The 25,799-nt window shown below is 42.6% G+C and overlaps 2 protein-coding genes across 5 annotated transcripts in view; one reads left to right on the plus strand and one right to left on the minus strand.

The window, feature by feature from the left end:
* Nucleotides 1-25,799, plus strand: part of LOC120946874 (trypsin-like) — a 169,936-nt gene that overhangs the window by 118,603 nt on the left and 25,534 nt on the right. The window contains exons 1-4 of one of the 4 annotated variants that reach the window (XM_040361688.1): nucleotides 22,085-22,185; nucleotides 22,267-22,417; nucleotides 23,312-23,565; nucleotides 25,001-25,137. The exons of 1 other annotated variant lie outside the window; for it this stretch is intronic. In XM_040361688.1, coding sequence (XP_040217622.1) covers nucleotides 22,146-22,185; nucleotides 22,267-22,417; nucleotides 23,312-23,565; nucleotides 25,001-25,137 — 582 coding nt within the window. In that variant the 5' untranslated portion in view covers nucleotides 22,085-22,145. Of the gene's footprint in view, nucleotides 1-22,082; nucleotides 22,186-22,266; nucleotides 22,418-23,311; nucleotides 23,566-25,000; nucleotides 25,138-25,799 lie in introns of those variants that run through there. 2 more of the 4 variants (XM_040361690.1, XM_040361691.1) reach the window with 2 other exon arrangements.
* On the minus strand, nucleotides 6,521-12,199 carry LOC120946881 (trypsin-like). The gene is made up of 5 exons (XM_040361704.1): nucleotides 12,116-12,199; nucleotides 11,750-11,900; nucleotides 10,601-10,854; nucleotides 9,084-9,220; nucleotides 6,521-6,800 (listed from the first exon to the last, which is right to left on the minus strand). Exons 1-5 carry the CDS (start codon nucleotides 12,165-12,167, stop codon nucleotides 6,651-6,653), a joined length of 744 nt encoding a protein of 247 aa, XP_040217638.1. The 5' UTR covers nucleotides 12,168-12,199; the 3' UTR covers nucleotides 6,521-6,650.

Raw genomic sequence — 25,799 nt, forward strand, 5'->3', positions numbered from 1 at the left:
AGTACATTGAGGTCAGCTTGTAAGTTGGAGACATCATGTAAGGACCAGGACGTTATTCCACTGCAATCATTAAAGAGGAAGTAACCCCCCCCCCCCTAAAAACGGGGGAAATAATAATGAGCTAGTATGCATAGCATACTACTGTAGCTCATTATGTTGCTACTTACCTGAAATCAAAGCCCTCGAAGTGCTCCTCGTTCGCCACCGCCGCCGCCATGTCCCTTCGCAAATTTTTCCTGTTTTCGCCGCTCCGGCACTGTGATTGGCCAGGGCGGCGATGACGTCACCCCCGCGAATGCGCGCGGGACCGGCAGATCCCCGCGCATGCGCGGGAATACCGCATTAACTCAAGTTATGCCATTCAGAAAAACGGCACGCTCAGTGCGCCTGCGCCGTTGTCTACGGCGCGCATGGACCGTAGACATCGGCGCCTGTCATTATTGTAAATATCTCCTAAACCATGTAGGGTTAGGAGATATTTCTTGCACCTACAGGTAAGCCTTAATCTAGGCTTACCCTTAGGTGCAAGTTGTGTGGTTGGGTTTACAACCACTTTAACCACTAAATAGTTTTCTATCCATTGACAAACGGATCTTTGCAAGTCTGTAGACTTTACGTTATACATTAGCCGTGTGTGGGGAACTGTGTCAAATGCTTTGGCAAAATTAAAGTATACCACGTCCACAGCCACCCCCCCCCCCCTGTCCAAGGTTTTACTTGCCTCCTCAAAAACAGAAATCAGTGGGGTAGATTCAGGTAGGGGCGCGCACTGCTACGGCGGCGCAGCATACCGTTTTTACGCTACGCCTCCGTAAATTACTTGAGCTACGCTTCATTCACGAAGCATTTGCTCCGTAATTTGCGGAGGCGTTTCGTAAAAGGGGCCGGCGTAAGCGCGAGTAGTTTAAATGATCCCGTAGGGGGCGTGGATCATTTAAATTAGGCGCGTTCCCGCGCCGAACGTACTGCGCATGCTCCGTCGGGAAAATTTCCCGACATGCATTGCGATAAATGACGTCGCAGGGACGTCATTTGCTTCGACGTGAACGTAAATGGCGTCCAGCGCCATTCACGATCCACTTACACAAACAACGTAAATTTCGAAAATCGCGACGCGGGAACAACGTCTATACTTTCCATTGGCTGCGCCTCCTAATAGCAGGAGCAGCCTTACGACGAAAGCGACAAACGCAAACGACGTAAAACACGACCGCCGGGCGCGCGTACGTTTGTGAATCGGAGTGAGTATGCAATTTGCATACTCTACGCTGACAACTACGGGAACGCCACCTAGCGGCCAGCGTCAGAATGCAGCCTAAGATACGATGGCATAAGAGCCTTATGCCAGTGGTATCTTAGGCTACAGTCGGCGTATCGAGCTTGCTGAATACAGAAAGTTGATACGCCGGCGCTACTTAGCAATTACGCTGCGTATCTATGGATACGCAGGCGTAATTGCTACCTGAATCTACCCCGTCAGTCTGACAACTTCTGTCTTTAATGAATCCATGCTGTCTGTTTCTGCTTACCAGGCAAATGGGCGTACAGGTACGTCCCCTTTAATTTGCCGCCGTGTGGTCGCGCACATGCCCATGGGACCCGTAGACTCCATGTGCGCCCGTGTCCCGCGATCGTGTCACGGAGCTGTAGAACGAGGAGATGTCTGTGTAAACAAAACATCTCCCCGTTCTTCCTAGTGACATGTCACTGATCGTATCGGGAGCAGCGATCAATGATGTGTCACTCGTAGCCACGCCGCTAACCGTTAGAATCGTTCCCTAGGATACACTTAACCCCTTCAGCGCCCCTACAGGTTAACCCCATTCACTGCCAGTGTAATTTGTACTGTAAATAGTGCATTTTTATAGCACTGATCGCTGTAAAAATGACAATGGTCCCAAAATGGTATCAAAAGTGTCCGATGTGTCTGACATAATGTCGCAGTCACAATAAAAATGGCTGATCGCCACCATTACTAGTAAAAAAATATATATATTAATAAAAATGCTATAAAACCATCCCCTATTTTGTAGACGCTATAACTTTTGCGCAAACCAATCAATAGACGCTTATTGCGATTTTTTTTACCAAAAATATGTAAAAAATACATATCAGCCTAAACTGAGGAAAATTTTTTTTTTTTTACATATTTTTGGGGGATATTTATTATAGCAAAAAGTTAAAAATATTGAATTTTTTTCAAAATTTTTGCTCTATTTTTGTTTATTGCGCAAAAAATAAAAACTGCAGAGGCGATCAAATACCACCAAAAGAAAGCTCTATTTGTGGGGAAAAAAAAGACGTAAATTTTGTTTGGGAGGCACGTGCACGACCACGCAGTTGTCAGTTAAAGCGATGCAGTGTCGAATCGCAAAAAGTGGCCTGGTCTTTGACCAGCCAAATGGTCCGGGGGTGAAGTGTTTAAAATATTATTTTCCAGCAAAAATTCCTCTATGTGGTCTTTTATTAAACTCTCCAATATCTTCTTGACTATAGAATTTAAACCAACAGGTCTATAGTTACTTAGTAAAGACTTTGATCCGTTTTTAAATTTATTTATTTATTTTCATTTAAATATATTGGCCTTACGTCAATTCAATGGTACCATTCCAGTCATTAATGAGTCCCTTAAAATAATGGGTGCAGGGGTGCCACCCCCCTAATCTACATGTAGGCGCATGCATTTCATTTTGTTTTGTTTTTAAGCACATGATTAGAGCCTGGGACTCTAATTGGCTTAAAAAAATGGTGGGCTTGGGGCACAGAGCACTGTGCCCTGCGCCCACCCAGTTGTGTGATAATAGCAAATTCATATTCACTATTGTCTTCCTGCGTCGCCTCCCAGTCAATCAGGAAGTGGGTCCTAAAACCCAATTGGCCGAGAGGAGAAGCAGGGGACAAGTCTTATAGATTACAGTACTATATGAAATAAATACACACCCCTTTGTCCCTAGTGGTCTGCCCAGTGTCATGCATGTACTTTTATATAAAAAAACTGTTCTTTCTGCCTGCAAACTGGAGATTGTCCATAGCAACCAAAAAGTGTCCCTTTACATCAAAAGTGTTTTTAGACCAGCTAGAAAACAGCGATAATAAATTAGAATCACTTGCAGAATTGAGCGATAGCGATTTGTGGGGAAATTTGTCATCAAACAATAAAAGTAATGACAGCGACAATTCTGCAACTGAGCAAATTTCAGTGTTTTTGATTTTATTACATTATTGAATAATTTTTATTATAATTACATTATTATTTATTATAATTATTTATAGTTATTTATTATATTATAATTTATGATTTTGTGTTTCAAACTTTATCACATCCGGGATGTCTACTAGACTCTTGTTTGGACAGATTTAAGTGAGTTATTCCTAAGAATTAAAGGCCTACAATATAACCATATGTACGCCGGCGTAACGTAAATGGGCCGGCGTAAGCCCGCGTAATTCTAGGTAGTGGGCGTGTAAGTAGCAAGGTAAGTAGCAAGGCAGTGGGCGTGTTGTATTATAATGAAGCGTGACCCCATGTGAATGCATGGCCGAACGAACGGCGCATTCTCGCACATGCTCAGAATCACGTCGCAAAAACTCCCTACGATACGACGGCTCAATGCGTACGACGTAAACGTCACTTACGCCCAGCCCCATTCACGTACGACTTACGTAAACGACGTAAAATCTGACGGCACTTCCGCCGTCTATACCCTAAACGACTTAGACCAGCTTTTTGGTGGTTTAACTTTAAGCCGGAAAAGCGCCTTACGTAAACAACGTAGATTACAGCGACGGGCGCAAGTACGTTCGTAAATCGTCGTATCTAGCTCATTTACATATTCGACACGTAAATCAACGGAAGCGCCCCTTGCGGCCAGCGTAAATATGCACCCAAGATACGACGGCGTAGGAGACTTACGTCAGTCGTATCTTGGCCAAATTCAGGCGTATCTGGTTTCCAGAATACGCTTAAAGATACGACGGCGCACATTCGGACTTACGACGGCGTATCTACTGATACGTCGGCATAAGTCTCTCTGAATCTGCCTAATTGTTTCTAATTTTTAAGAACTCGTTAATGACTGGAATGGTACCACTAGATCGACATAAGGCCAATATATTTAAATATATTTAATCAGGGATCAAAGTCTTTACCAAGTAACTATAGACCTGTTAGTTTAACTTCTATAGTCGGGAAGATATTAGAAAGTTTAATAAAAGAGCACATACATGGAGTTTTTGCTGGATAAAAAAGTTTTATTTTTTATGAGGAGGTAGGTAAAACCTTGGACAGAGGGGTGGCGGTGGACATGGTATACTTGGATTTTGACACAGTTCCCCACACACAGCTAATGTGTAAGGCCAGTCTACAGGCTTGGAAAGATCAGTTTGTACAGTAAATGGATAGAAAACTGGCAAAAAAAAAGATATTTAGAGAATAGCCTCAGAATGATTTGCCCCCTTAATGACCAGACCTTTTTTTGCGATACGGCACTGCGTCGCTTTAACTGTAACTTGTGCGGTCGCGCAAAGTTGTACCCAAACAAATTTGATGTTCTTTTTTTCCCACAAAGAGAGCTTTCTTCTGGTGGTATTTCATCACTGCTGCAGTTTTTATTTTTTGCGCTATACATAAAAAAAAAAAAAAATTTTGAAAAAAAAAAGCAATACTTTTAACTTTTTGCTTTATTAAATATCCCCCCAAAAAATATAAAAAACAAATTTCTTCCTCAGTTTAGGCCGATATGTATTATTCTACATATTTTTGGAAAAAAAATGCAATTAGCATATATTGATTGGTTTGCGCAAAAGTTATAGGGCCAGATTCAGAAAGAGTTAAGCCGGCGTATCAGTAGTTACGCCGTCGTAACTCTGAATCTAAGCCGTTGTATATTTAAGTGTATTCTCAAAATGAGATACACTTAAATCTAGCTAAGATACGACGGCCTGCGCCGTCGTATCTTAGCTGTGTATTTTGGCCGGCCCCTAGGGGCGTAAATGCTGATTTACGCCTAGAATGCGTAAATCAGCGAGATACGCCTATTCACGAACGTACGCTTGCCCGTCGTAGTAAACATATGCCGTTAACGTAAGGCGTTTTCAGGCGTAAAGTTAGTCCAACAAAAAGCTGGCCTAGCCAATGTTAAGTATGGACGTCGGTCACTGGTCACACTGGTCCAGATCTGTGTCATTCAATTACACAAATGAATAGGAATTTCTTCTGTGAGATTTTTATTTTTTTTCTTTCTTCTTCTCTTCTTAAATTTTAGATAAATAATTTAAATATTGCAGATTTTGTGGATAGTTATAATCTACTGTGCTTATTTACTGACTTACTATTATATATTTCTCAATTAATAATAAGAAGACGCTCTTCCATATTTTTCTTGTGTCATACGATGTTGTTATTCATTGCTAGCACTACTTGCATGATGTACTTACTTATTTATGTAAAAATTGAAATACCAATAAAAATCTATTGAAAAAAAAAAAGTATGGACGTCGGTCCCGCGTCGAATTTAGAATTTTTTACGTCGTTTGCGTAAGTCGTCCGTGAATGGGGCTGGGTGTAATTTACGTTCACGTCAAAACCAATAGGTCTTTGCGGCGTAATTTGGAGCATGCGCACTTAGAGATGTCCACGGACGGCGCATGCGCCGTTCGTAAAAAACGTCAATCACGTCGGGTCACGATTCATTTGCATAAAACACGCCCACCTCTTCACAATTTGAATGAGGCGCGCTTAGGCCGGGACATATACACTACGCCGCCGTAACTTAGGACGCAAGTGCTTTGCCTGGGTCTTCTTCCCGTGTGGCGCCCGACTTCGGGGTAGCCATACCACGGCACCCTAGTGAAATGGCCTTCCGGGCCGGGGTGAGCGTGCTACGCGGTGTTCCTGGTTCCGGGACCATGCTGGCCCGGAGCAACTGAGCTGCGGCGGGGGCCCAGTGATGCGACTGGGTCCCCAATCTGAGGAGGTCCTAAGCTATCTGTTCCTGTGAGAGGAAGGTGTTTAGTGGAAAGTCTACCTGAGGAGTACCAAGAGAGGCTGGTGTTCCAAGAGGGCCCTGATCTGAATAAGTATTTCAGTTAAAAGTTCAGTTGGCAGCCTGAGTGCTGGCGATCCAGGAGTTGTAGTAGCAGACCTTGGTGTAGACACCGGGGTAGAGAGGTATAGAATCCAGAGATGGATATAATATTCCCCCCTGTACAAATCATTAGTAAGACCTCATCTGGAATATGCAGTTCAGTTTTGGGCATCAGTTCTCAAAAAGGATATCGGGGAATTGGAGAAAGTGCAGAGAAGGGCAACCAAACTGATAAGAGGCATGGAGGAGCCCAGCTCTGAATACCTAAGTGTTCCATATACTTGGTGATAAATTATTCCCTTTAAGGTCATCACAAAGGACAATCTCTGTGATATCACATATGTTGTGTTTTTTTTTTTGCAGCCCAAATTCTGTAGCCAAGACAAGCAGCAAATAGGGAACCAATAGTTGTAGTAATACAGTATATAAAACAATTTTATATAAAGAAATATGTTTATTCAGTCATTACAAAAATGTAGGTGTAAAGTCTGAGCCTAGCACATCATTTGATGTATTCTAGAAGCAGAGAATAGAATGATCTAAATAAGTATTTCAGTTGAAAGTTCAGTTGGCAGCCTGAGTGCTGGCGATCCAGGAGTTGTAGTTGCAGACCTTGGTGTAGACACCGGGGTAGTTCCTCAGGGCACAGCCGTATCCCCAGGAGACAATACCCTGGAGCTGTCCGTTACACACCACGGGGCCACCAGAGTCGCCCTGTAAATAGAAAACGCATTTTTTAGAACTTTGGGTAAATTATAAGTATTTAGATGCAGTGGTTGTGTTGGTTTTCATTTTTTCAGGCTTTATCTTTTTTTTCACCTGATAATCCAGGGGATGACACCCTTCCTGTCCCTGGGTGGCAAAACTCATTACCTTTACTGTATCTATGGAAGGAGCCATAGGAGCCATTAAGGCTGGATTTCAAGCATGTCTACCTTTGCAATTACAAGTGAGGTGATGGGATTAGCAGCTTACACAAGCAATATTAGACTGTGTTTTCTTCCAGTTTATTTCACAGGAAGTGACAATGACACTGGATGTCTGGCAGGATCAACAGTTAATTCCTATATTTGCTAAAAAACATTCTTAAGGCTCATACACACGGTCAGACATCCAACAAAATTTCCCTTAGATTTTTGTCCTAATTGATTTGTCCGGCCACACCCATAGCATACACACAGTGAAGCCTCGTACACACGGCCGAGGAACTCGACGTGCCAAACACATCGAGTTCCTCGGCCAGTTCAGCACTGAAGCCGCCGAGGAGCTCGGCGGGGAGAGAGCTCCCATAGAACAACGAGGAAATAGAGAACATGTTCTCTATTTCCTCGCCGAGCTCCTCGTCGGCTTCCTCGGCCGAAAGTGTACACACGACCAGTTTCCTCGGCAGAATTCAGCCAGAAACTCGGTCGGAAGCTGAATTCTGCCGAGGAAACTGGTCGTGTGTACGGGGCCTCAGACTTTTCTGCAAACTTTTCTAAAACTTTCTTAACATCACGTGTTTTTTTTTGCTCTTTTCTGCTCTTTTCTGCTCTTTACCGCCACCCTTTGGTTAACTTCTGCTATTGTATGTTGCTTTTACCATTGGTTCTGAGCATGCGTATTTGCACTTTGTCCAAAAGTTGGTTGGCTTGCTGTACACACGGTCAGACAAGGCACCATCGGCTTTAAGCCCCATACACACGGTCACACTTTTTGCCAACCAACTTCAAAATCTGCAAGTTTTCGAATTTGTCTGACCGTGTGTACGCTCCATCGGACCAACTTTTTCGGGTTTCATCCAACAAAAAGTTGGGTCTGCAAACGGACCAACTTTTCGGCAACAAAAGTCCGATGGTGCCTTGTTTGACTGTGTGTACAGCAATCCAACCAACTTTTGGACAAAGTGCAAATACGCATGCTCAGAACCAATGTTAAAAGCAACAAACAATAGCAGAAGTTAACCAAAGGGTGGCGGTAAAGAGCAGAAAATGGCAAAAAAACACGCGATGTTAGGAAAGTTTTAGAAAAGTTTGCAGAAAAGTCTGACTGTGTGTATGCTATGGGTGTGGCCGGACAAATCAATTAGGAAAAAAATCCAAGGGAAATTTTGTTGGATGTCTGACTGTATGTATGAGCCTTTAACCTGAAAACAAGAAAAATAATGCAGCTAACATATCTAAGGCCTGGTAAACTAAAAGATATTGGGGTTGATTTACTAAAACTGGAGAGTGCAAAATCTGGTGCAGCTGTGCATGGTAGCCAATCAGCTTCTAACTTCAGCTTGAGCCTAGGTTCACACTGCTGCGAATTCAAAATCGCGGTAAAATGCACGATTTTACCGCGATTTCGCGGCCGCGATTTTGCTGCGATTTTGCCGCGATTTCGGCTGCAATTTAATGTAAATCGCAGCCCGAAATCGCAAAAAGTAGTACAGGAACTACTTTTTGAAATCGCAGATGCGGCGTTGCACTGATTAGGACAGTGCCATTGCCGACAATTGCCGCCGATTTGAGATGCGATTTGACATGTCAAATCGCATCTCAAATCGTTCCAAATCGTACCCAGTGTGAACCAGGGCTCACAAGGTGATTGTTTTTTTTTTTTGTTTTTGCTTTTTTGAAGGGCTGCACCAGATTTTGCACTCTCCAGTTTTAGTAATTCATTACATAATATTTCTTGAGTTCAGTTAAACTTTAAGATTATATTTTTTTCATATTGCCTTAACTTTACTAGTTGCTTTTCCAACTAATATGAACTATTGCTACAGAAGATCTGTTTTACTATACATTTACTTGGGAAGAAATATCTTTAATCTATTTTCAAACCCTTTCCAGAATATTTGGACTACAAATTATACATTGAACTTATTTTTATTTATTTTTTACATTTAAACTAATATATGAAAAATAAAAAAACAAAATTCTCAGTCTAGGAAAACTACTAATAGCTTCAGAGAACACATTTATTTGAACAGTACAACTTTATATACAAAATAAAATAAGTTGTGGCAATTACCTGGCAGGAATCCTTGCCTCCCTCTAGGTAGCCAACGCAGATCATGTTGCCGGTAATCTCTCCGGGGTAGGCGTTGCTGCACTGGGCGGAAGTCAGGATGGGGGCGTTCACACACTGCAGGAGGTTAGGCATGTTGGCTGCAATTAAAAACAAAAAAAAAGGCAGTGAATAAAATATTGACTGAAGACAGAAGGAGAAAGAACAAAATGTGTTAAAAAAGACAAAAGCTTGTTTTATAAATAATAAATAATAAATTCCAATTATATTTTATTATATTTACCACTTGCAACCCTCAGGTGGTGCTTTTGTGGATATTCTGCAGCTCTTTACCAAGGTGACTTGCAACTATGTTGTGAATAACTTATACAGCCTATTTTTTGAATTGTTATAAACTATTAGAAGATGAGATTCCACATACACAGCTGACCCATCATCCCACCCCTCTTCCAGTTATTGAGATCTGTGTTTATTTTCAGTTAAAAAGAAGCAGTCAAAAAAATTGGAATAGAGGGGAGTGGGTGGGGGGGATAAAATCTTCTTCAGGTTTTATTGCTGCCTGTGTTCTCACTGAAGATGCCCCCCCCCCCCTCTTTATTTGCCATGATGACCATTGTCACCAGAACTGAAAATGATAAGAAATCCAACATTTTGAGCGGTTGACAGAATGGAAAAAAGGGAAGTGTTCCAATAGGGACACTTGTTCTGAGTTTCAAAGACATTTCAGAATACATTTCTTATTATTTTCTACTGTATTTATGTTTTGATTTTCTTTAGTAAAGTCTAAAGCCGGCAGTCTAATGCAGGCAGATTGTGCCCAAGTTGATCCATCCATTGACTTGGGTACAACTAGCATGTCCAATTGTTAGCATGCAATTATTGCCAGTGTCTATAGCCACTAGCAATAATCACTCTGTTCTCTTGGCAGGGACAGTCCCCCCACCATAAAAACACAATAGTTCAAAGGGAGGGATTTCTCCATCAACACTGCCAGTGTTGCTTCATCTATGGCCTGCCTAACTAAAATTGCCCCCTCTCAGCTCATGAAGGATCCAGCGCTAATTTTCTTTTCTAGGGAATATGATAATCCAGAGTAATATCTACATTACCCCGGGACAGCCTCCTGTTTGGTTCCATTCCCTCTGGTGCCAAAATGGGATTGAGTACACCTTCCATCAGCCTCCCTAATGACATGCCACTGGTCATTAGGTTGGTCCTGCACTGTACATGATTACCCTAGTAAGAGGGGCAGTGGCAAGGCTGGCCAGAGAACTGGCAAGAAGAGAGGCTTTGGACAGCTGGTCACCACAGCCATAACCCCATGGAAGAAGATTTCAGGACTCTGGATTAGGTTAAACGTTATTTTGTGTTATCCCAACCCCTTGACAAAACAAGCAATTGCTGCCCAGAGTTAGGATTTATGGTATTTGCTAACATTTTCTAATCTTGGCAAATTGACCTGAAAAGCTTAGCCTCATTTATTATCAGTAGTCGATGATGTTACAGTGATGTTGACTTACTTCCACTGCTAAGGGTATTGCCCCATCCGGAGATCACACAGTTGGTGCCGGCAGCAGCGCAACCACCGGGCAGAGGCACGCTCTTGACGTAGGAGTTGAGGGTGGCGGGAGAGGCCAGCTTGACCAACATGATGTCATTGTCCAGGGTTCTGGAGTTGTATGCAGCATTTCTGATGACCTTGGCAGAGTTGATGAACTGCTCGGTGCCCTCAGAGACAGCAATGTTGTGCTCTCCAAGTCTGACCTGCATGCTCCTGTATAGAGACAAATTCAATGAAATCAGTATATATTTGCATCTTAATCAAAAGAATTCTGGATAGAAGCCAGTTAATTTGTTTCTAACTGAGCAGCAGTGTGGGTTTGCTTAGTATGGAACATGTACCAGTAGTGGTTGGTTCACTCACCTTCAGTTCCAGGAGTGAAGTACAGTCATTTGGGTACTGAGAACATTGGATTGTGGTTGGTATAGAGCAGGGAAGGAATAGAGCCTCTGTCAGAGGCCTTTCTTTCTATTGGGAAGATTTATCCTCACTTATGGTCAAGACAGGAAGTGGTAAAAAATTGCTTACAATGGTCACACAAACATAATTACATTCTAGTAGATTGGGCAAGGCTTTCTGTCAATGTACCCCATATTACATGGACAAGAAGTGAGGGGAAACACTTCCAAAGGGGGTCACAGGAGTAAATAACACTTGGTAGCATTTTTAGCTCATCCCCAATCTATTCAGAATATTACAAAATACCTGGAGAAAGGGTTTATTGATTAAAGTAATCATTACAGCTGAAACTTTGGTATGGTAATTTTTACATAGTTTCATTTGTCTAGCTTAATTATTGTAAGGAGCACTATATTTTTTGCAATAATGGTTATCTATGTATATCTGATTTGGATATTACACAGGAGCTATATGTTAGCAAGGGATTGGGAGCACCAAACAACTTGTGTTCAATTTGAATTTATGAATAGGTTCTTCACTAATAAGGGATCTCCTGCTGACCCAACCCATATCCAACCAACAATCCATTTATTCAACATGCCATTTTGCTGGTCAACCAGCTGGTAAAAGATATGAATAATAGATACTACTTTTTTCAATGCCTCGTAATTATTCCAATAAAAAGTGCTGTCTTAAAAAGTGCACTTACGCCTTGTAGCAGTGAGCAGCAGAGACCACCCACAGGGAGTTGATGAGGGATCCACCACAGAAGTGATATCCGGAGTTCAGAGATACCTGCCAGGGCTGAGAGTAGGCGCCACAGGTATATCCTCCAACGATCTTGTCATCATCCAAGGCAGCTGTAAAACACAACATGTGCTGATTACATAAAGAGAGCCTACGCAAAGGGATATATTATGTTTTCTTTCTTTAAAAAATAAAAAAACATAATATTTAAAAAAGTAATAATTATACCATATACATATACACACACACACACACACACACATATATATATATATATATATATATATATATATATATATACACACACACACACACAATGTATACTCACCAGCTGCCCCGAGGAGCACACAGATCAGAAGGAATTTCATGGTGTTGATCATACCAGTGAACAATTTGTTGCTAATATGGTAGGTATTTATATGTTTTACCAGGACCCCCATCCCATTCCCCCCACCTGTAAACTAGCCAGCTGTGCCAATAAGAAATGTTCAAGTTAATGTATACGCAGTTTTATCAGCATGTTTTTTTTTTTTCACATTATCAGCAACCTCCACTATGTGTAAGGTTAGTCATTTTTTAAAGGCCAACAGATCAAATTGTTTTAATATGACAACATTATATATAAAGGTGGTTCTAACTTTCACAGAATAAAGTTATCACCGTATTTATCGGGGTATACCGCGCGCCGGAGTATAACGCGCACCCCAAGCTTAGAAAGGTAAAAAAGGAAAAAAAAAGAAAACTTAAATTCTTGCCCTGCGTCCATCGGCGGCTTTGTCCGGCTTCCGTCCGCGGCCCTGTGCGGGGTCCGTCCAGCCTTGTGGGTGTCCGTCTGCGGCTTCCTTGCGCGGGGTCCATCTGCTGCTTTGGAGGTGTCCATCTGCGGCCTCCATCCAGGTGTCCGTCTCCGTCCAGCGTGTCCGATGTTCGTTTTTGGATCTGGCGCGAGCCGAGAGGAGCCGGATTTCATGTGTGTTTGGCTTGTCTCGGCTCCTCTCGGCTCCTCTCGCGTGGCTGCGGGCGGAGCCGAGCATAGCCTAGCTGAATGTGCAGTACACTCAGCTCGGCTCGGCTCTAGGCTAGCGGCTCAGAGACAGCGGGGATCGGCGTATATCGCGCACCCACGATTTTCCCCTGATTTTAAGGGGAAAAAAGTGCACTGCAAAGGGCGGTTACTGATGCCTGACTTAGCAAGTGTCAGGCTTATCCAACAATATGTGCTCTTTCAGGTAAAGTTTTCAAACCTTGTTTCCGCCTGGTCTGAAGTTAAAGGGGTTGTAAAGGTAAATGTTTTTTCACCTTAATGCATCCTATGCATTAAGGTGAAAAAACATCCGACGATACCGCCCCCCCCCCCCCCGAACCCCCGTTTTACTTACCTGACCCCTCGAAAGTCCCGCGCCATCCACGTGATCCTCTTCGGTTCCCAGCCTGGCCGTTGATTGGCTAGGCTGGACGGATTGATAGCAGCGCACCCATTGGCTGGCGCTGCTGTCAATCACAGAGGATGAAGCTATGCCCGCCGCTGTATCACGGGAGCGCGCCCACAAAAGCTTTCCACCATGCGAGCTCGCTCGCATGAAGGTGGAAAGCTTTTGCGAGGAGGAGCCGAGACAGCCGCAGAGGGACCCCAGAAGACAGGGTTAGGGGGACATTGTGTGCAAAACGAGCTGCACAGTGGAGGCAAATATAACATGTTTGTTAATTAAAAAAAAAAAAATTGCCTTTAGTGTTCCTTTAACCACTTACCCCCCGGACCATATTGCTGGTCAAAGACCAGAGCACTTTTTGCGATTCGGGACTGCGTCGCTTTAACTGACAATTGCGCGGTCGTGCGACGTGGCTCCCAAACAAAATTGGCGTCCTTTTTTTCCCACAAATAGAGCTTTCTTTTGGTGGTATTTGATCACCTCTGCGGTTTTTATTTTTTGCGCTATAAACAAAAATAGAGCGACAATTTTGAAAAAAATGAATATTTTTTACTTTTTGCTGTAATAAATATCCCCCATAAATATATAAAAAAACATTTTTTTTCCTCAGTTTAGGCCGATACGTATTCTTCTACGTATTTTTCGTAAAAAAAAATCGCAATAAGCGTTTATTGATTGGTTTGCGCAAAAGTTATAGCGTTTACAAAATAGGGGGTATTTTTATGTCATTTTTATTAATATATTTTTTTTACTAGTAATGGCGGCGATCAGCGATTTTTTTTTCGATACTGCGACATTATGGCGGACACTTCGGACACTTTTGACACATTTTTGGGACCAGTGGCATTTTTATAGCGATCAGTGCTATAAAAATGCATTGGATTACTATAAAAATGCCACTTTCAGTGAAGGGGTTAACACTAGGGGGCGGGGATGGGGTTAAGTATGTTCCCTGGGTGTGTTCTTACTGTGGGGGGGGGTGGCCTCACTAGGGGAAACACTGATCCTCTGTTCATACATTGTATGAACAGAAGATCAGCATTTCCCCCGCTGACAGGACCGGGAGCTGTGTGTTTACACACACAGCTCCCGGTCCCCGCTCTGTAACGAGCGATCGCGTGTGCCCGGCGGCGATCGCGCCCGCCGGCAACACGCACGGGAGTCGGGGGCGAGCGGGGGGCACGTACGCGCCCCTAGTGGCCGCTCTAAGAGCCGACGTAGTATGACGGGCTCTCGCCCAGGAGAGCCGACCTGCCGCCGTAGAATGACGGCGGCTGGTCGGCAAGTAGTTAATGCATATAAACCTAAATATGAAAAAAAAAAAATACAGAACCTGAGGGATGAGAGGGAGATGGACCTCCTATCACAATTTGGATTAGCAGCAAGGATGGGAAGTGTTATCATAATGGGGGATTTTAATTATCCAGACATAGACTGGGTGGAGGGAACCATGCATTTGTCTAAGGCTCACCAGTTTCTATATGTCTTGCAGGACAATTTCATTGGTCAGTTGCTCAAAGTAGAAATAAAGCGTTACTTGATCTACTGATTACCAACAATACAGACATGATCAAGGATGTGGAAATACAGGGCAATTTAGGAAACAGTGATCACAGGTCAATTGGCTTCAGTATAAATCACAAAAATAGGAAACATAAGGGAAATACAAAGACACTGAATTTCAAAAGAGCCAACTTCCCTAAACTACAAACCTTGCTAGAAGGCATAAATTGGGATAAAATCTTAGGAACAAAGAACACGGAGTAGAGATGGGTTTCGCTTTAAGAGCATATTAACTAGGGGCATTAGCCAGTGCCTCCCATTAAGTAATACATTTAAAAGACTGAACAAAAGTCCTGGATGGCTTAACTACAATGTAAAAATGTATATAAACGCAAAAGAGAAGGTAAAAATACAAGGTTGAGGGATAATCATCAGCATTCAGACTTTATAAAGAATGCAACAAGAAATGTAAGGGTGCAATTAGGGCGGCTAAGATAGAACAGGAAAGACACATAACAGAGGAGAGCAAATAAAATCCCAAGAAATTCTTTAAGTATGTAAACAGTAAAAAAGGGAGGACAGACCATATTGGCCCCATAAAGAATGAGGAGGGACATCTGGTTACAAAGGATGGGAAGATGGTGAAGGTAATTCATTTCTTCTTCTCCTCAGTCTTCATGAGGGAATCAGGGGGGGCTTTGGTAACCAAACAGCAGTGTTTACCCTCGTGACACATCACAGGAAGCACCCTCATGGCTACCAGAGGACAGAATTAGAATTAGACTTGGGAAACTTAACATTAATAAACCACTGGGACCGGATGGCTTGCACCTGAGGGTACTTGGGGAAATCAAATAATTGTCAGACCATTGTTCCTAATTTTTACTGACAGTCTGCTGACTGGAATGGCACCAACGGATTGGAGAAAAGCCAAAATAGCAACAATAATTAAAAAAGACCAAAATTACATCCCTGGGAATTTACAGACCAGTTAGCCTAACATCAATAGTATTCAAGCTCTTGGAGGGGATGATAAGCGACTATATACAATATTTTAGTAATGAAAACTGTATCATTAGCAGTAATCAGCATGGATTCATGAAGAATCATTCTTGCCAAACCAATCTATTAACCTTCTATGAGGAGTTGGGATGAGCCCAGTGTTCGAGTCCAACGTAAGTTCGACTTGAACAGCGAACATTATGTGGTGTTCTCTGCAAATTCGAAAGCCGTGGGACACCGTTAAACTCTATGGGACACTAACATGAAAAACCAAAAGTGATCATATATGCATGTTATTGCCATAAAAAGTGAATAGGGACCAGAGTCCAGCCCCAGGGGACATATATCAATGCAAAAAAAAAAGTTTTTAAACATGCTGTTTTTTCAGGAGCAGTGATTTTAATAATGCCTAAAGTGAAACAATTAAAATTAAATATTGCTTTAACCACTACTCCACCACCCGCCATCATATGATGGCGGGACGATGAGCCTATTGTTCTGGGTGGAACGTCATATGATGTTGCGCCTTCCAGAGCCACTAGGGGGTACGCTCGTTCCCGCCGCGTCACCTAGAACCCGATGCGTGTGCCTGGTGGCCACGATGTCCGCCGTGCACCCGCGATTGCCCAGGAACTGAGCAGGACCGTGGATCTGTGTGTGTAAACACACAGATCCACGTCCTGTCAGGGAGAGGAGACCAATGGTGTGTCCCTTGTACATAGGGACACTGATCGGTCACCTCCCACAGTCAGTCCCCTCCCCCCACAGTAAAAATCCCTCCCTAGGGAACACATTAACCCCTTGATCGCCCCTAGTGTTAACACCTTCCCTGCCAGTCACATTTACACAATAATCAGTGCAGATTTATAGCACTGTTTGTTCGCTGTATTCCAGTGGGGACGAAGGATGCGGAACTTCCCAGGCGTGACGTCAAAAGGCTCAGGGAGACCGGATCCAAAGCAAGGCTTGGAGCTTGGAGTTATAGAAGGCTCAGGAAAGCCGATATCGAGACACGGCTTAACGCTCAATGGTGAAGAGCAAGCCGAGAGAGGCAGGGAGGGGAAGTGCTTGGCTGTAGTCTTGACAACCTGTATCGGGGCCTGGCCCTTCCTCAGGTCAAGATGACGCCCAGGAAGTTCCGCATCCTTCGTCCCCACTGGAGCTCGCTCACACTACCTTCTGGCTTTTTCTTCCATCCACGACTGCCGGCTGATTCACCACCTTTTGCCGGGATTTGCTTGAAGTTTGATTCGGTCCCTTTTCCATACACAATTTGGACCGTGTTCCTCTTTCCTCCCCACCTGCGTGGACTTTATAGGGGATACATGAGGATTTCATCCATCGCAGCAAACTTTCCAACCAACATCCGGTTTATTGGTCGCCTCCACAAGGTATTACTATAGTGCTGAGCAAGCTGATTGTTGACTATTCATGCAAAGGAGGATCTAATTGTTTTTAAAACATCACCTATGGCAACATTAAATCGATAGTTTTGTTTATTGATTTATGCCTGCTTATTTTCTCCACTCAAGACTTGGCCCAAATAGCGCTTTTTTGTATGGTTGTTTTTGATTGTATACATTTTCATCACATCCCTCCTGGTGTGTTCTTCCACATAGCAGCTTATTGGGCAAATGTAGGACGTAAAGTTTAATTGCCATCGTCACACATATCCCGGTTTCCTGGCGCCAGACTTTTTGTTGTTTTTATGTCTTCCACTGGTATTCCGAAGCCTCATGCCCTGTACACACGATCGGTTCATCCGATGAAAACGGTCTGATGGATTTTTTCATCAGATATCCGATGAAGCTGACTTTCATCAGTCTTGCCTACACACCATCACTTAAAAAAACGATCGTGTCAGAACGCGGTGACGTAAAACACAACGACGTGCTGACAAAAATGAAGTTCAATGCTTCCGAGCATGCGTCAACTTGATTCTGAGCATGCGTTGATTTTTAACCGATGGATTTCCCCACAGACAATCGTTTTTTTTAACCATCATATCATTTTAAAACAGGTTCTAAGTTTTTTCACCGATGGGAAAAAAAACGATGGGGCCCACACACGATCAGTTCGTCTGATAAAAAGGGTCCATCAGACCGTTTTCATCAGACGAACCGATCGTGTGTACACGGCATTAGAAATAGCTTTGAAACCCTTCCTAGATGGACACATGTTTGTTTCTAATCTGTTCTTGATTTTTTTTTAGATTGTGGTATTATGTGTGGCTCTTTGTGATCTGTTAGTGTGCTTTATTTTGTCAGACAGCTTCTATTTATGTGATTTGATTCAACAGATCTGGCAGTAATCAGGCCTGGGTGTGGCAAGTGAAATTTAACTCAGCTTTCCCAAAAATTGTGGTTATCACAGTTCATTCATGATTCAGCATGGGAGGGAGCAATTACTTTTTCACATAGAGCCAGGCAGGTTTGAACAGCTTTTTTCCTTAATAAATGAAATAATAATTTAATAACTGCATCTTGGATTCACTCGGGTAATCTTTGTGTAATATTAAAATTTGTTTGATGATCTAAATCATTTAAGTGTGAGAAATATGCAAAAAAAAATTATTTTTAATAAGGAAGGGGCACTGAAAGTGCACTTGGAGGTGTAGTCGCTGTAGATCTGAGGGAGACATACCAGGAAAATAAAAAACAGCATTTTAACTTGGTCATAATTGGATGATAAAATCAGCAGAGCTTCCCCTCAATTCAGATCTTCCCTTCAGATCTACAGCAACTGCACTTCCAGGGGCACATGTAGTGCAAAGTGGATTTGCCTTTTGTAAATAACTCTTTTGGTCTGCCACAGTACACAGAGCATGGGAATCCAATAGTTTTAGTAAATATAAACAGCTAAATACTATTACAAGACAATTTTATGGTCCAGTTCATTGAGGCCCTGACTAGGAATGACGCTCTGCTGGACCTGATAATCTCAAACCATCCAGAGCCAATATTTATATAAAAGAACATCTGGGTAGCAGCGACCAGAACATGATTTAATATAATGTTATCTGTAAGCAACAAACACATACAGGAAAGATATAAACTCTCTGTGCAAATGTTCCAAGGATGACGGCTGCTCTCCAAGACTTAAGCCTCATACTCACGGGCCAGAATCTCGTCAGGAAAAAACATTGTTTTTCCTGGTGAGATTCTTGGCAAGAATCTCTTGCCACCTGAGTGTACAGACACTCCTTTCAAAAGAACCGCGGTTCTCTTGAAAGGCAAGAACGCGGTGACGTCATCGTGTACGACAAGCATGCGCTCATCACATTCTATGCCGCCGTCGCCGCCATCTTGCTGCACCCTACCTATGCCTAGGAAGCTACCGCGCATGTGTCAAAGTCATTTCGAGCATGCGCGGGTTTCCACAGCGACCGGGTAAGTATACACACTCTCGGGTTTCTCGGCAGGAAAACTGCAGAGAATCTCACGACGAGAAAATAGAGAACGTGTTCTCTATTTTTCTCGTCTAGATTCTGGGCAGTTTTCTTGTTGAGAAACCAGCAGTCCCAAGCAGTGTGTGTGTTTTTTTTACCTTTTTTAAATTTTTTGGGGTTGAAATAGTATGGGTACAATGTACCCTGTTACCAATTCACATGGGGGGGGCTGGGATCTGGGAGACTCCTTTGTTAAAGGGGGCTTCCAGATTCCCATAAGCCCCCCGCCCGCAGACCCTCACAACCATTACCCGATGTTGTGGCCTGGTATGGTTCAGGAGGGGGTGCTCTCGTCCCCCCCTTTTCCTGTGGCCTGCCAGGTTGCATGCTTGGATAAGGGTCTGGTATGGATTTTTGGGGGGAACCCCACACCATTTTTTTTATTTTGGCACAGGGTTCCCCTTTTGAGGGGACCCCTATGCCATTTTTTTTAAATTTGGCACAGGGTTCCCCTTGATATCCATATCAGACCTGAAGGGCCTGGTAATGGAATTTGGGGGACCACCACACATTTTTTTTTATCTTGGTTTGGGGTTCCCCTTAATATTTATGCCAGACCCAAAGGGCCTGGTAATGGACTGGGGGGGGGGACCCATGACATTTTTTTCAATGACTTGTATCTGTATTGCCAGGAGCAATTCATTATAGCCGCAAATAGTTTTAAATTCTTTTTTTTCCTTTAGAAATGTAATTTTGTGCAGGGACTGTTATAAACACGCGAAACATGCGCTACTTTACAGACATACTATAGACACCCCCCAGGTACGAATTGTTTCACTTTTATTGTTTCACTTAAAAGCATTATTAAAATCTATTTTAATTGATACATGTCCCCTGGGGCAGGACCCAGGTCCCCAAACACTTTTTATGACAATAACTTGCATATTAATCTTTAAAATCAGCAAGGGCTTTCGAATTTGCCGCAAACACCCCAAATTGTTCACTATTCGGCGAACGAGTGAACAGCCAATGTTCAAACCAAACTCATGTTTGACCCAAACATAAAGCTCATCCCTACTCTCAATCAGGAAATGGGTCTTAAGACTGGATTGGCAGAGAGGAGAATTTACCATATTGGCCAGGAGCAGAAGCAGGGGAAGCTGCCAAGGAGGAGATGCAGCGGGAAGCTGCCAAAGCTGCTTGCGACCTAGTTGGGGTAAGTGCAGTGCTGGTGGGCGGACAAGCGTGTGACGGGGGGGTTTGTTCGCCGATCGACCGAGCAACGGGGGTGGGGGGGTTGGGTGGTCCAGCCGCCACTGCCTGGACCAGATGACATCCACCCACCGATCCTTAAAGAATTGAGCTCTGTCATTTCAAAGCCATTGTTTCTGATGATTTTTAGGGACTCATTCATGACTGGAATGGTATCACTGGATTGACGTAAGACCAATATATTTAAAAAGGGATCAATGTCTTTACCAAGTAACTAAATTGTGTTTTTTCTGGGGGTGAGTGTAGCACCCTCTAGTAGTGTGCTATAAAGGATAGGTACATTTAAGCAGGCCTGGCTGTTTGCTAAGCCTTTTTGTTTTCATTCTGGGTTGGGAGTGGCACAGAGTAGAGCTGGGTGACTCAAGGTGAAGTCACTAGGACCTCTTACTTCTTTCCAGAAGTTTCTAGTGCTTTCTGTAAAGACTGTTCTGGTCCTGGCTGGAAAATTGAAAAAACTTGCTTACGCGTTTTCTGGGAGGGGTGCTGCTTAATCAGGGCCTTAGATTTAAGCACAATTTTGTATATATACTGCAAAGATATACAAACATATTATTGACAAATAACATATATAAACATTAGCAAATAATTATATTACCACAAAATTTTAAACATTAAAAACGTTCAATATACTGAGTCATGTTGCTTTATATTTTTGTAATGGTATCCTAATAGGGCTTGTTACATATACCACAGCATGCAGGGCCAATCCGCCCTATAGGCTCACTATGCAAGCCGCTTAGGGCCCCACAAAGCTCTGAAGGGCCCCCCAAATTACTAGAGGCCCCGCCTGGTGAGAAGTCATTTTTGCCTCCTCATCCCGCTTCTCAACTCGCTGGCTGCATGGGAGAAGAGGTAAGAAGTCAGCACCCCCTGCTTCTCAATTTACTGTAAGATGTCATTTCCGACAGCAGAACACCCCCTACCCCCGCTTCTCAACTTTCTCTCACTGTCGTCAGCGCCCCCCGCTTCTCATTTTTAATGTGCCATGTCATTTTGCTTAGGGCCCCAGGGAGGTCAGGATCGGCACTGACAGCATGTCATGGGCAAAGAGAGTGGGCAGGGAGGACAAATTATCTCAAGTAAAGTATAAGTATAACCATAAACTGTATTCTAACATCTACATTAATGCCTAGAAAACTACCATGAAGACTGTTGATTCACCCGTATAATTTTTGTTAGCCCGTCTGGTGGTGGAGAAGCCTAGGGAGCCTGTGGGGAATAACTCTGTGTCCCCCCAAAAGAGAAAATACACTCATATGTGATAAGGGCGATAAAGTAAACTTAGTGGTGATGTTCAAACCAAGCCCACTTACTTCTACAAGTCTGTGAAAGATGACTTTGGGAGATTTTTATAGGTGGCTTTGTGCTCTCCAGGTAATAGGATAGCCTTAGAGCAGTAGACCCAGAATGGGTCAAACATACCTTATTCTGTAAAAGTGATAGTCATCTTTATAGATAAGAAGATGTTGTCATATTAAAACAATTTGTTCTGTTGGGCTTTAAAAAAGTGAAATGGAATAGCGTGGAAAAAATTGTGAATCATCAAAATAAAAAAAAAAACATTACTAACCTTACCGATGGTGGAGGTTGCTGATAATGTAAAAAAATGTTTGCTGATAAAACTGTGTATACATTAACCTGAACATTTCTTATTGGCACAGCTGGCCAGTGTACAGGTAGGAGGAATGGGGTGGGGGGTCCTGGTAAAACATATAAATACCTACATTATTAGCAACAAATTGTTCACTGGTAAAATCAACACCATGAAATTCCTTCTGATCTGTGTGCTCCTCGGGGCAGCTGGTGAGTATGAATGAACGTAAACTTAATATATCCCTTTGCGTAGGCTTTCTATATGTAATCGGCACATGTTGTGTTTTACAGCTGCCTTGGATGATGACAAGATCGTCGGAGGATATACCTGTGGTGCCTACTCTCAGCCCTGGCAGGTATCTCTGAACTCTGGATATCACTTCTGTGGTGGATCCCTCATCAACTCCCTGTGGGTGGTCTCTGCTGCTCACTGCTACAAGGCGTAAGTGCACTTTTTAAGACAGTACTTTTTATTTAAGTACTTTTATTGGAATAGTTATGAGGCATTGAAAAAGGTAATATCTATTATTCAGAGCTTTTACCAGCTGGTTGACCAGCAAAGTGGCATGTTGGTAAAATGGATGGTTGGTTGGACATGGGTTGGGTCAGCTATTCATAAAGTGCAGTCAAATTTAACACAAATTGTCTAGGGCTCCCAATCCCTTTGCTAACATATAGCTCCTGTGTATCCAAATCAGATATACAAAGGTAACCATTATTGCAAAAAAAATATAGTTTTCCGAACAATAATTAAGCTTGACCAATGAAACTATGTACAAATAACCATACCAAAGTTTCAGCTGTAATTATTACTTTTGTCATTAAACCCTTTCTCTAGGTGTTTTGTAATATTTTGAATACTGTAGCTTGGGGATGAGTTAAAAATGCTGCAAAGTGTTATTTATTCCTGTCGCCCCTTTGGAAGTTTTTCCCCTCACTTCTTGTCCATGTAATATGGGGTACATTAACAGAAAGCCTTCCCCAATCTTCTAGAATGTATTTTTGTTTGTGTGTTGATTGGAAGCAATTTTATAACACTTCCTGTCTTGACCGGAAGTGACAATAAATCCTCCCTTATAAATAAACAGGCCTCTGACAGAGGCTCTATTCCTTCCCTGTTCTAAACCCCCAAAAATTAAATGTTTTCAGTACCCAAAATGACTGTACTTTACTCCTGGAACTGAAGGGGAAGGTACCAACCACTAGTGGTACACGTTCCATACTAAGCAAACCTACACTGCTGCTCAGTTTGAAACAAATTAACTGGCTTCTATCCAGAATTCCTTTGATTAAGATGCAAATGTATACTGATTTCATTGAATTTGTCTCTATACAGGAGCATGCAAGTCAGACTCGGAGAGCACAACATCGCTGTCTCTGAGGGCACCGAGCAGTTCATCAACTCTGCCAAGGTTATCAGAAATGCTGCATACAACTCCAGAACCCTGGACAACGACATCATGTTGGTCAAGCTGGCCTCTCCCGCCACCCTCAACTCCTACGTCAAGAGCGTGCCTCTGCCCGGTGGTTGCGCTGCTGCCGGCACAAGCTGTGTGATCTCCGGATGGGGCAATACCCTTAGCAGTGGAAGTAAGTCAACATCAGTGTAACATCATCGACTACTGATAATAAATGAGGCTAAGCTTCTCAGGTAAATTTGCCAAGATTAGAAAATGTAGGCAAAATGATTCCTTTGAGGAACAAATACCATAAATCCTAACTCTGGGCAGTTAAGAATTAATTCAGCATGTCTCCATCCCTTCAGCAATTAAGGATCTAGTGCTTGTTTTGTGAAGGGGTTGTGATAACACAAAATAACGTTTAACCTTATCCAGAGTCCTGAAATCTTCTTCCATGAGGTTATGGCTGTGGTGACCAGTTGTCCAAAGCCTCTCTTCTTGCCAGTTCTCTGACCAGCCTTGTCACTGCCCCTCTTCTAAGGTCATCATGTACAGTTCGGGACCAACCTAATTACCAGTGACTATGTCATTAGGGAGGCTGCTAAAAGGAGTGCCCAGTCCTATTTTGGCACCAGAGGGAATAGGACCAAACAGGAGACTGTCTGGTGGTAACATAGGTATTAATCTGGATTATTCCATTCCTTAGAAAGGAAAACTAGCGCTGGATCCTTCATGAGCTGGGAGGGGGCAATTTTAGTTAGGCAGGCCATAGATGAAGCAACACTGGCAGTGTTGATGGAGGAATCCCTCCCTTGGAACTATTGTGTTTTATGGGGGGGAGCTGTCCCTGCCAAGAGAACACAGTGATAATTGCTAGTGTTTATAGACACTGGCAATAGTTGTATGCTAACAATCGGACTTGCTAGTTGTACCCAAGTCAATCGATGGATCCACTTGGGTACAATCTGCCTGCTCATAGATGGTTTAAACGATTTGAATCATCTATGGCCGGCTTTAGACTTTACAAAAAAAAAAAAAAACATACATAAAGTAGAAAAAAATAAGAAATGTATTCTGAAATGTCTTTGAAACTCAGAACAAGTGTCCCCATTGGAAGACTTTCCTTCTTCCCCTTCTGTCAACCACTCAAAATGTTGTATTTCTCATAATTTTCAGTCCTGGTGAAAAGTGGGGGCACGTCTTCAGTGCAAACACAGGCTGCAATAAAACCTGAAGAAGGTTTTATCCCCCCACCCACGCCCCTCTATCCCAAAAAATGTTACTGCTATTTTTTAACTAAAAATAAACACAGATCTCAATAACTGGAGGGGGGGGGGGGTGTGATAGGTCAGCTGTGTATGCGTAATCTCATCTTCTAATATTTAGAACTATTCAAAACATAAGCTGTATAGTAACCTTGGTAAAAAGCTGCAGAATATCCACAAAAGCATCACCTGCTGGCTGCAAATGGTAAATATAATAATACATAATTAGAATTTCTTTATTTATTATTTTTCTGACTAAAAATTTATAAAGCAAGCTTTTGTCTTTTTTTAACATGTTTTGTTCTTTCTCCTTCTGTCTTCAGTCAATATTTTATTCACTGCGTTTTTTTTTTATTGCAGCGAATATGCCTAACCTCCTGCAGTGTGTGAACGCCCCCATCCTGACTTCCGCCCAGTGCAGCAACGCCTACCCCGGAGAGATTACCGGCAACATGATCTGCGTTGGCTACCTGGAGGGAGGCAAGGATTCCTGCCAGGTAATTTCCACAACTTATTTTATTTGTATTATTTAAAGTTGTACTGTTCAAATCAATGTGTTATACCAAGCTAATAGTAGTTTTTGTAAACTGAGATTTTTTTAATTATGTTCAATGTATAATTTATAGTTTATAGTAATTTAAAGAAGTTTTGAAACTAGATAAAAGATATTTCTTCTGTAGCAATATTTCATATTAGTTGGAAAAACAACTAATAAAGTTAAGGCAATATGGTTCAGTATAACTGAACCCAAGAAATAATATGTAATGGTTTTCCAAGATTGGAGAGTGCAAAATCTGGTGCAGCTCTGCACAACAAAGAAAGCAATCAGCTTCAATCTAAAATTAGAAGCTGATTGGCTACCATGCACAGCTGCACCAGATTTTGCACTCTCCAGTTTTAGTAAATCAACCCCAACATCTTTTAGTTTACCAGTCCTTAAATATGGTGGCTGCGTTATTTTTCTAGTTTTCAGGTTAAGAATGTTTTTTTTAGAAAATATAGAAATTAACTGTTGGTCCTACCAGGCATCCAGTGTCCTTGTCACTTCCTGTGAAATAAATTGGAAGCAAACACATCTTATCTTGCTTGCATAAGCTACTAATCCCATTGCTCCACTAGTAATAGCAAGGGTAGACATGCTTGAAATCCAGCCTTGGTG

The sequence above is a fragment of the Rana temporaria genome, chromosome 8, assembly GCF_905171775.1.
Source record: "Rana temporaria chromosome 8, aRanTem1.1, whole genome shotgun sequence".
In the NCBI taxonomy this organism is placed as follows: Eukaryota; Metazoa; Chordata; class Amphibia; order Anura; family Ranidae; genus Rana; species Rana temporaria.

Excerpts from the sequence above, each read along its gene's own strand:
- LOC120946881 (XM_040361704.1), bottom strand. The coding sequence starts at position 12,167 with ATGATCAACACCATGAAATTCCTTCTGATCTGTGTGCTCCTCGGGGCA. Across the intron at positions 10,855-11,749 it reads GCTGCTCACTGCTACAAGGC|GAGCATGCAGGTCAGACTTG; the intron begins GTAAGTGCACTT and ends GTCTCTATACAG. Across the intron at positions 6,801-9,083 it reads GAGGCAAGGATTCCTGCCAG|GGCGACTCTGGTGGCCCCGT; the intron begins GTAATTGCCACA and ends TTCTATTTACAG.